Here is a 12,115-nt window from a genome sequence, read left to right on the forward strand (position 1 = left end):
TGTAGAATTTTCAGTCAGTCAGCTTTCCTGTGGTTCTGACAAAAAATGCCCATTTTGTCTTTTAGTTTTATTTTTGAAATTGTTGTGCAAGGCTGCAGTTTAGGTGTATACCTATGCTGCCATCTTGGTTTCTCTCCCATAATTTTTTTTACTACTTGCAGTGGTGGTTAAAATGTATCAAGCAGCAAGAGAAATTGATCAATTTTATATGTTCAGATTTTAAACCACAATATACTATATTAATGACTTGATGTAACTTTATGAAATGGTAGGTAAATGAAAATTTTAGAAAAAGAATAATTTCCCTTCAAACATTAATTCAGAGAAGAATTTTGTTCGTTGCCTATTAAGCTATTTCTGCCTCATCATTTGTTCAAGTGTTTAGTTGCCTAGGAATTATTTAAAGAAATCTATATATATGTAAAAGCCTAAGCGACCATCTAAACATCAGACCAGTAGCTATGATGCACACTGACCACCAGGGGACAGACATTCAATGCAGGAGCTGTCAAGCTGCGGTGAATTGGCAGCTGCGCTTCTTAGGTGATGCACCCATAACCGTAGAGGAGGGAGCCCGATTCCGGGGTGCATCACCCAAGAACTGCCCTCTCGCAATATGGGATCCCTCTGGGGATGTCAGAGAGCCGGTTTCGGCATGATCCCCACAGGGCAGGATGAGGGACTCCCACCAGGCCTCTATATATAAATGCCTTTGTGAGAACTTTTAGAAAATAATGAACTTGTAAATGGCGATTGTTAGTTGTCCTACTAAACCAAAAAAAGCAGCATAATGACTATATCCTGATATTCTTTCTAATTATTGTTTTCCATTTGAAGTTACATTGTAAGGAAAAGTAAGGGTTCACTAACTCTACTTGAGTGCTTTGAACTCTCACAGAGAACTTTGGGTATTGTTAGCAAAGATAAAGAGATTCTTTAAGAAAACTTCTTCCAGGCCCTGGCCAGTGTTGCTCAGTAGTCAGAGCTTTGGCCCAAGAACCAAAGGGTTCCAGGTTCAATTCTGGTCAAGGGCACACACCAGGGTTGGAGGTTCCCCATCCAGGTTGGGGTGGGTGTGGGAGGCAACTGATTGCCATGGGGCTCTCTCACATTGATGTTTCTCTTTCTCCTCTCTCCCCCTCCTTCCTCCCTTCCTCCCTCTCTAAAAATCAAAGGAATAAATATCCTCTAGCATGGATTAACACACAAAAAAGGAAACCTCTTCCAGGAGAAATCGCTAAGTCTAATTTAATGTTTACTTTCTGAATCTTCATTCTATTCTATTGCTCCTATTTTCTCAATAGTGAAAGAATCATGCAATTGAAACATCAGGCAGCTGACCATGTTTGTATTTCTTAGCCAACACGCCTTGCCCTTCTTTATTTGCACCTGTTCAGGTTTACATATAGCAGATGTCAGTGTTCATAAACTCTATGATTACACACAAAAAACATTTGATATGAATGAATTTGAACAGTATTATCATTAACAACTGATCATTGAATCTTATTGGCCTTTAGAAAATCATCAGGCAGTGAAACAGTTGTTTGTGGTAATTGTGATTTTTGTCTGTTCTCAGAATTGTTATAGGTATATATCATCTTAGTAAAATGCAATAAATCGATGTTACCTGGCATGAGTGACGATTACAATATGTATTCATTGTATATCATGCATTATCAGGTTTATACAATTAGGGCAAAATGTAAAGCAATAGACTCTAGAGGAATGCTGACATAAAAGAGAGGTTGAATATAATTTTCTCATTTATTGCAGTCATAATAAATCAGCTTGAATTATTTTATTATAATAACTAGTAGTCCATTTGCAGGATTCAATCCTGCAAGCGGCCGCTTCGGCCGCGTGCACTGCCGCTGCCGCAGCCTTGGGGCCACCACACCTGCACCCGCGCGCCACTGCCGCCCCGCTGCGCTCCGCCCTGCCCAGCTCCGCCGCGCCCCGCCCTGATGGCGGGTGGCCAGTGGAAAACTGCTGCTGGCGGAAAACTGGTGCCGGCAGCCACGCAATTGGCCACCCCGAGTTCCGCCACCAGCGTCTTCCGCCGGCCGCATGGGTCCTTCCGCAGCGTTGGCCGTTTAGGCTGGCGGTAGGAGCGGGGGGCGGGGACTCGAGTCCCCGCCCCCCGCTCCTACCGCCAGCCAATCGGCTACCCTGAGTCCCGCCCCCCACGCCTCCAGCCGGCCCAATCGTAGGCGTAGCGGAGTGATGCAATTTGCATATTGCCTTTTTATTATGTAGGAGGATTATGTAGAGTTACTACTTAACAAAGTTTTGGTTAACTGAATTCCAAGGAATGAAGTTTTTGATACTTTGGATCTAATTTTTTCAACCTTAGCACTACTAACATTTTGGGCCAGGTAATTCTCGGGAGGGGGTCCTGTGCATTTTAAGAGGTTTAGCAGCCTAGCAGCATCCCTGGGTCTTATCTGCACAATGCCAGTAGCACCCTGACCCGTGTATCAGTCAAATATGTCTCCAGACATTGCCCCATGTTACCTAGTGGAAAGTCACCCCTGGCTGTGAGCTAGTGCTTTAGAACTTGGGAAAGGTCGATAATGAATCAAATCATTTATACTCCATCATCTTCTAAATGATTTTTTCTTGTTCATATCAACTGATTTATTTTTTAGTGTAGTATTATATGTTAATTTTTAGTTGTAGTAATCTTTATCCTGTCTGGTTGATTTTCTAAATAAATTATTCTGAAGTTATGCATTAGGAAATATACTCTTACTAGAGGCCCAGCACATGAGTTCATGCACCAGTGGGGTCCCTTGGCCTGGCCTGTGGGATCGGGCCGAAACCAGCTCTCCGACATCCTCCAAGAGGTCCTGGATTGTGAGAGGGCACAGGCCAGGCCGAGGGACCCCATCAGTGCACGGCGCGGCCGGGGAGGGATGCGGGAGATTGGCCACCCCAGGAGGGACTGCGGGAGGACTCCAGGGCATGTCCAGCCCATCTCTCAGTCCTGATTGGCCAGACCCCAGCAGCAAACTAACCTTACCCGTCAGAGCATCTGCCCCCTGGTGGTCAGTGCACATCATAGCGAGCGGTTGAGGGGCCTTAGCATATTATTAGCATATTATGCTTTGATTGGTTGAATGGCCGACTGGATGACCAGACACTTAGCTATTAGGAATTTATTATATAGGAGGATAAATGTCCTAATCTAAAAGATGTACCTACTAGTTGATATTGTTCCTTAGATAAGTGTGTTGTGGGTGGGGGAGTTATGTTATTACATTTTGACCTTGTGATATATGGGCTGTTTTTGGCCAAAAAGAGTCTGTTGGTTAGTGGTGATTTGGAACCTTAGATGAAAGTGGTATTCTTAACACACAGCCTCAGAATGAGAGGCTATTACAGGAGTGCAAGTATCAGATCTGGGTGCTCTGACCATAACAGAAATCTGGGAAGTAATGGTTCTTGGATACCCAAACTGCTTTTATTTTAATGCACACATTTTTCTTAATCTGAATAAATGGGTTTTACCAATTTTTATGTAGTATGCTTCAATAATGAATAATAACTCACTTGATCATAGAGTAATTATGTTTTCCAACTGAAAATTAATGTACTGATGTTTTATTTATATGTGTGTTCCAGCTTATTTTGAAAATTTCACAGTAAAAACACGCTACCATTTGTACTTATACAATTGTAAGGCATTTATTTTTAATTCTTAACACAAAATGTATCTGGCTAAAAAATATAACATTCCAAGCATATACATAATCTATAAATAGATATGACTGAAATACTTACTTGAAAGCAATAATCTAAAAATACCTTAAGGTTTCTTTTACTGCCTCACATGCACATGGCTCATTATACACACAGTCATTCACGTAATAAAAACAAAAGCTGACAGTTATTGAATGCTAGGTACTCAGCACTTTATCTGCATTATCTCATTTAATCCTTCCAACTACATCTTCATAGTCCTCATGAAGAAATGGAAGGTTCACTGAAGTTACATAATTTATACATGTAATAAGCTAATGTCATAGCTGATAAGCTCCAGACACAGCCTTGGAACCCAGATGATGTCTCTTATCAAATGTAATCTGTATATTCATTTCTTTCATGATTAGGTTTATACTCTTCAACCCCAATGCATATGTATTTTTTGAGTGTTTTTTTATTGCCAGACTTAGTGTTTTTGTTTTCTTCTTTACTTTTTATTTTGAAATAATTTTAGATTTAATTATATTAGTTTATTTATTCCATATTTTATCTTTCTGAAGAACATGTTCTAAACTTATTTCATATCTTTACAAATTATGCCTAAATGTTTGAGTTATCTTAAGTATGTTTAACTCTTTTGACTAATTCTATCTAAAACTGAGAATTCTCCCCCTCGTAGATATGGAGTCTGGAGAACGGTTACCATCCTCAACAGCCTCCTCTACTGTACCAGCTTCATCTTCTATACCTTCTGTGGCTTCATCGGTTTCTAAAGGCGGCCTTTCCACTGGAGCTGCTTCGCTTAGCTCTGCAATCAACCCATGTGGTGAATATCCTTATTGACTCAATTTTAGAATGCCATCCGTTTGTTAATTTGTGTTCCTAGTGTTTTATTCTCAATGCCTCCATTGACCTGTAAGGTTTAACATCTAGTCTCTGCTTTTTCTGCAATTCTATAGCACTGTTTATTACAAGCGTTTCATGCTTATTGGAAGCTCTCTTTGTAAATTTCATGTTGCTGTCACCATTTCAATTAATAAATTAATACATGCAAAGTCTTTTTAAAACAATAGGTCATTAAGGGAGTGAAGAAATACAAATGAGTCCTTGGTGATCAGAATAGGTACCAATGCTGTGAACACTTTGCCCTAAATTTGCTTCTAGTATTTGAAATGACCTTTACCAAACTCTTAACTATCTCAGTTCACTAGTGTACACTAAAGGCAGATCATTTACTGAATGGAAAATGTTTTTAAAGTTTAGAGCATGGCAAGTTTCTCTTAAACATGAACATAGTTTATATTGCTAAAAGGAGAGCTTTATTTCAGAAGTGAAAATACCCTTAATTTTAATTAATTACATAGGAGGTACTTTTATTTTTTAAATCTTTATTGTTGAAGGTATTACACATGTTCCCTTTTTCCCCCCATTAACCCCTTCTAGCCCACCCCCACTTCCTCTCCCCTAGCATTCACCATCCTGTTGTCTGTGTTCATGGGTTATGCATATATGCATACAAGTTGATCTCTTCCCACCCACCCACCCACCCTCACCTTCCCCATAGGAGGTACTTTTAATTAACTCCCAGAATGACTTCTTGCCCAAGCACATGTTTGGTAGAATACATCCTTTTTTAAAAACACCTAAACTTGATTAAGTCACTTCTTTATCAATAGGAACTGTTTTAATCTTAAATATTTTTAATCTTATTTCATACCTTTATAAGCAGTAGAACTGAATAGTATTTTACTTTTTCAATATTAGATTTGCAATTTTGGGTAAATGAAATGCATAAATATGGAATGTTTGCTAACAAAATACCCTAGCAATTTGCCAAATAAATATTTGTTTATTTTTAAATCAATGGAACAATAACAAGAAGGATATCATTTTGTCATTGTTTTATCAAAGTAATTTTCTAAAATTTTCTTCATAATTATAAAATAACTAAAATGAAATAGCATTGCATTAAAAAAGTAAATAAATGAAATCCCTGTTCTCCTGCACCCTGTAAAATCTTGGTTAACATTTAATGACTTCATCCATACTTCCCTGATATGCAAAATGATAGCTATATATAAATGATGAGTGCTTTTATGATATGCTGTGTTCAAAAGGTGATACCACAATTGGCATTTTACCTCAAGTTACTTTCTCTAAATGATTTGAGAGTTGTACTTTTATAACTTTTCTTTTCTGCATCTTATAACTATTTTGAATTAGTCTTTAATATATATGGTATTTCTATAGAAATGTCCTTTTTTAAAATATATATTTTATTGATTTTTTACAGAGAGGAAGGGAGGGGGATAGAGAGTTAGAAACATCGATGAGAGAGAAACATCAATCAGCTGCCTCCTGCACACCCCCTACTGAGGATGTGCCTGCAACCAAGGTACATGCCCTTTACTGGAATTGAACCTGGGACCCTTGAGTCTGCAGGCCGGTGCTCTATCCACTGAGCCAAACCGGTTAGGGCGAAATGTCCTTTTTTTATATTGATGGTTCCCATAATATATTTGAATACAGAGCCTTGAGTTTTCTAGACACTTTGCTGTCACATATTTCTCACTTATTTTCTGAATTAGTGACACTTGAATAGATTGTGATTCTGATTAGTCAAATTAGGGCACTGTTTTTTTGTTAATGATAATTGGGAATTTCAGAAAGGGATGGGGTACTAAGTTGCTGGGTAACATTTGAAATTTCTTTGTCTAGAAATTTCTTTGTGTAGAAAGGAATACATTTTTATCATCTTATTATTTATTTTCTAATTTAAAAGGTTGTAGAGTTTTTATGTTGATACTTTCATTGAAAGTATAGTTTATTTCTATGTTCAGAAATATATCACTTATTAACATAATACCTTGAGTACATCCTGAGTTTTTTTTTACTTTTTAGGAAAATATTTAGTTTTTAACTTTCACAGGGTTGTAGTTTATGTTTAAAGTAAAGCCTAGTATTAACTTCTAACACCTGATTTTCTTAATTCAATTTGTCACATTTTCCTGTTTTGTTTGATAAAATATTTTTGGCCTATGCATTGTCTGATAATTCTCTCCTCTTTAAAATGAAATCATAGAGTAATAACATACCTGGCCTCTTTATCTTAAACAATTTTTGAATTTCCTCAAAATTTTTTGATGTATAAAGACAACAAACAGAATTTTCATCTTAAAATGTTCAACAGTTCTTTAATGGCCCCTTGGAGGACATTCTGTTGTTTTAAAATTATTTTAATTGACCAATCTCTTGTCATCTCCATTAATGGTATGTCTATAGGAATTCCACTGAGTTACAAAGGATGTGATTCAAACCTGCTTTCAAACTTTATATGATAAATTTCTTTTGAATCAATACCTTGTGAGGATTGGAGATATACCTACTTACAAGTTAGCCTCTTCCTATTATGGATGTGGCAGAAAACATGAGTCTCCTGGGTCAGAGATTTTATTACTTACTAGAGGCCCAATGCAAGAGTAGGCCTTTGCAGCCCCGGCTGCCTCGTGGCCCCGTGGCCCAGCCCCCCACCCACTGGTCATTCCAGAAGGTTGTTCCGGAAGATCATTCTGCTGTCCTGTCTAATTAGCATATTAGCTCTTTATTATATAGAATTATATAGGATAGGATGGCACAGCAAATAGCATGAGCATCATGCTGGCATTCGTTTCCCATGCCTCCCAAATCCCATGGGGGCGATACAGAGCAGCCCACTTGGATCTTATATGTACAGTGAGTTTGTGTCACAGCTTAGGAATACTGAGCTTGGGGATTCTACTTTTGCTTTTAGTTAAAGAAAACAAACCCTTTGTCTGAAAGGAGATGTTACCTCATCCTTCAAGGTTGACCACTGCAAATGCAATCCTGAGAAATGGCTTGGTTAAAGAGTGGTCAAGGCATTGTACTCTTGGTATACCCACCAATAACATGTAGGGGCCTTTGAGGATTGCCTTTCACAGAACATTTTTCAGTTTTATTACTGTAATATGGATAGAAAATAGCACTGCAATGAAGATTAATCTGCCCTGGCCAGTTTGGCTAAGTTGGTTAGGTGTCTTCCCGTGCACCTAATTCCCAGTGGAGGTACATGCCTAGGTTTCAGGCTCAATCCCCAGTAGGGAGTGTGCAGGAGGCAGCTGATCGATGTTTTACTCTTACATCAATGTTTCTCTCTCTCCCCCTCTCCTTCTATCTAAAAACAATGAAAATGTAGGAAAAAAGATTAATTAATCTGAGGTAATCTGTATATATGTATTTTATTGCTCTTATTAGAATATAAGAAATAGAATATATATTTTCCCTTTAAATTATTATTAAAAAATAACTTGCCTACTTCCACGATCAATGATTCTCTCTCATCATTGATGTTTCTATCTCTCTCTCCCTCTCCCTTCCTCTCTGAAATCAAGCCATATATATATGGCTTGCCTACTTCTAAAAAATAATTTGGGACAGCTTTCAATTGGTATAGTAAACAAAACAATTAACTAAAATATCAAAACATAGGCTCTTAAAAGATGTTAGGTAAAGAAAGCCACCAATATTGAACAAAAACAAACTAGCTGTTAAAGAGTAGAAGAAAAACAATGGGATGCATGACTCACATACTAGTGCTAATGAGTGTATCAGTTCCTCGGGAAAAAGTAGACTTTTTCCCTGGCCCTGAGTGGTGTAGGGAATATGCTACCAGAACTGTTGTGTGAAAGACCAAGTGGTGCACAATATCCTGCTTGCCAGTTTCACAGATATTTGGATGGTTGCAATATTGCTCTAGGTAAAAGGTGAGAGAGTGGTAATTTAACCACTAGTTTAAAGAGTGGATTTGCTTGAGATTTGTGCTCATTTGACCTAATACAAAGATAGAATTTGGGAAATTGCAGTTACACTTAAGCTGTGCTGTAGGCCAGTGGTTTTCAGTCCATTTTTTTTTAGGTAGATCTCTTCAAACAAAACATATAAAAATGCTGAATGTATAAAACAGGTAAACTGTTTAAAACTTCTCTAGTTAAAGCTGGAGTATGCCTGCTTTTCTTTTTAAAATTAAGGCAGGCAGGGGAGGGTGAGTGGGGTGGGGTAAGAGATCAACCAAAGGACTTGTATGCATGCATATACCAGTAAACATAACCAGTGGACACAGACAGTAGGGGGGTGAGGGTATGTGCTGAGGAGCAGTCAAAGGGGCAAAAGGAGACATATGTAATACTTTCAACAATAAAGAATGTAAAATAAAATAAAGATACATAGGCATCTTATAATTGCAGGCCACCTGGCTCTATACAAATGTGCCAAATCATGGTATATTGGGGAAATTATAAGTTGGTCAGTAAGGCCACAACTCAGGGTATGTGTCAGTTATGATAATGATTAACTATGAATAGGAAAGCATAAATACACCAGCCCATAGATAGGCAATGCTGGGTGGGTTATGCCATTATATACCTGAAGTTCTTTTAATTTTAAATTCGTTCTTTGAAGTGAGGGACTTGGATGCTCATATGTGTGTCTCATGGCTGTATGAGGACTGATCCACTTACAGCACCGTTTTCTAGGAAGGAAGAAGGCAGGGGGTATGAGGGATATGACAGCAAAAATGGCCAGCTTACTTTGACCCCTTCTATTTTATTTTATTTTAAAATCTTTATTGTTGAAAGTGTTACAAATGTCCCCCTTTTACCTCATTGACCCCTTCTATCCTTCCCTGCCCCCCACCCCAGGCCTTCTCCACACTGTTGCCTGTGTCCATGGGTTATGCATATGTGCATACAACCCCTTTTAAAGAGCTTTCCCAGAAACACCATCTCGAGTTTTCCACTTACATCTCTTTCCTCAGAACTGTGCTTCAAGGAAGGCCAGGAAAAATAGTTTTTAGGTGAACATATTGCCATCCTGAATAAAGTAGAAGTTATTAGTAAGGAAAAGGAGCGAATGGAGTGGTAATGTCTGCTCTGGCTAAGTGGAACAGAGGGACAGAGGCGCAGGAGGTCCCTGGGAAATAGCCCAAGGTTATATCATGTATAACTTACATACGCCATGTTTAGGAATTTAGGCAGAATAATGTGTTGGTTAAGAGCAAGGACTCTTCCATTGCAAAACCCTGAAATTGAGTCTTGGCTTTTTCATTTATTAGCTGTGTGAATTTGGGTAAGTTACTCCTTTCTGAGGTTTGATTGCCTCATCTGTAACAGATACAATAACACCCACTTTGCAACATTATAGGATAAATGAGATAATGCCTGGCACATAGTTGGTGTCTAGTAAATGGTAAACATTGCTTTTATTTATATGTCATCCAGATGGAGGGATTTATATGATCACACGGCTTTGAAATTGACAGCCCTACCACCATGTAGTGCACCAGTTTGCAATGGGGATGAGACTAGAGAAAAAGAAGACTTTTAGGGGAGGTACTTATATTTATCTGGGTGATAAATGATAAGGTCCCGGATTAAGGAGTTATTAGAGGTGGAGAAAGAAACAAGGCTCCAGAAATATTTAGGGAGTCGATTCTTATGGGATATAATGACTGAATTTGGGTAAGGTAATGTTGAGAGGGAGATTGAAGCCCTGACATTATTTGGGCAACTGAGTGAGGAGTGATGTAATGAGAAATGTGGAATATGCATCCATTTTTATATCTACACTGTTGCTGATGGATATTGGAGTTGTTTGTAACTTTTGCCAATTATAAACAATGCTATGACTATTATATGACATGGATCCTAATGCATATAAGCATACTTTCTGGAGATGTCTTTAACTTTACCAGTAGTACCAGTTTATTTTTCCCACTGGCTTTGTATTAGAATTTTGATGCCTATCATTCATCCTAACACTTGTCATTGTCAGACTTTTTTATTTTTGTCACTGATGAATATGAAGTAGAGTTTCATTAAGGTGTCCTTTTATAAGTTTTTAGTCTTTTGGATCTCCTCTTTACTTGAAGTGATTATTTAGGGCATTGGTTCATATACCTATTGGGTTGTATGTCTTTTTCTTAATGGATTTATGAGTTCTTTTTATATTTTGGATGCTGATCTTTTTTTTCAGTTATGTTTGTGGAAGATATCTTTTCTCAGTCTATGGTGTGTCTTTTTTATTCTACATTGTCTTCCAATTTTAATATAGTCAGATTTATCAATTTTTTAAATCCTTATCAGAGGATATTTTGTCCATTGATCTTTAGAAAGAGAGTAGAGAGGAGGGAGGAAGGGGGAATAGAGAGAGAGAAATGGATGTGAGAGAGACATTTCAATTGGTTGCCTCCTACACGTGCCCTGACCATGACCGGGAACCAAACCTGCAACTGAGGTATGTGCCCTTGACCAGGAATCGAACCTGTGACCCTTCAGTCCGTGGGCTGACACTCTAACCACTGAGCAAAATCAGCCAGGACCCAGATTTATACATTTTTAAATTTATGCTTTTTGCCTTGTTTAAGAAATCCTCCTTGACCTCCAAAGTAATGTACATATTACTTTTAAGCTTTCACTTACCTCTCATTTAGTATTACTTGGAAAATTATATGGTTATGAGGTATCAGGCCAGTTGTGATAGAATGAATTATCCTCTTGTTTTGGGAACTATCACTAGTTGGAGTTGTTGGTTAATGTATCAGTCAGATCAACTAAAAATAACAGAAAACAGTAAAGCTATTTTAAGAAGAAAGTGATTTAATACTGGGAATTAGGTGCTTATAAAATTACTAGAGGCCCGGTGCACGGATTTGTGTACTGGTGGGGTCCCTCAGCCTTCTCGCAATCCAGGACCCCTCGGGGGATGTCGGACTGCTGGTTTTGGCCCAATCCCTGCAGGCCAGGCTGAGGGACCCCTCTAGTATGCATATAAGATCTTTGGTTAATCTCTTCCCGCCCTCCCCTTGCCCCCCTTTTCTCTGAGATTCATCAGTCTGTTCCATGTTTCTATGCCTGTGCATTGAGCGTCTGCCCCCTGGTGGTCAGTGCACGTCATAGCTACCATTCGAATGGTGGAAAGGTCGCTTAGGCTTTTATATATATACTAGAGGCCCGGTGCACGAAATTCGTGCACGGAGGGGGGTTGTCCCTCAGCCCAGCCTGTACCCTCTCCAATCTGGGACCCCTCAAGGGATGTCCGACTGCCCGTTTAGGCCCGATTCCCAGGGATCGGGCCTAAACGGGCAGTCGGACATCCCTCTCACAATCCAGGACTGCTGGCTCCCAACTGCTTGCCTGCCTGCCTTCCTGATTGCCCCTAACCGCTTCTGCCTGCCAGCCTGATCACCCCCTAACCACTCCCCTGCCAGCCTGGTTGCCCCCAACTTCCCTCCTCTGCCGGCCTGGTTACCCCTAACTGCCCTCTCCTGCAGGGTTGATCACCTCCAACTGCCCTCTCTTGCAGGCCTGGTCCTTCTCAACTGCCCTCCCTTGCA

General features: G+C 39.2%; 1 protein-coding gene across 9 annotated transcripts in view; it reads left to right on the top strand.

Annotated features, from left to right (window-relative positions):
* The window catches only part of BAZ2B (bromodomain adjacent to zinc finger domain 2B), a 325,819-nt gene that overhangs the window by 191,328 nt on the left and 122,376 nt on the right, over window positions 1–12,115 (top strand). For all 9 annotated transcript variants that reach the window (XM_079781879.1, XM_079781880.1, XM_079781881.1 and 6 more), the window contains one exon: window positions 4,388–4,534. In XM_079781879.1, the coding sequence (XP_079638005.1) occupies window positions 4,390–4,534 (145 nt within the window). In that variant the 5' untranslated portion in view covers window positions 4,388–4,389. The remainder of the gene's footprint in view (window positions 1–4,387; window positions 4,535–12,115) is intronic.

The sequence above is a fragment of the Cnephaeus nilssonii genome (assembly GCF_951640355.1).
Source record: "Cnephaeus nilssonii genome assembly, chromosome: 10".
In the NCBI taxonomy this organism is placed as follows: Eukaryota; Metazoa; Chordata; class Mammalia; order Chiroptera; family Vespertilionidae; genus Cnephaeus; species Cnephaeus nilssonii.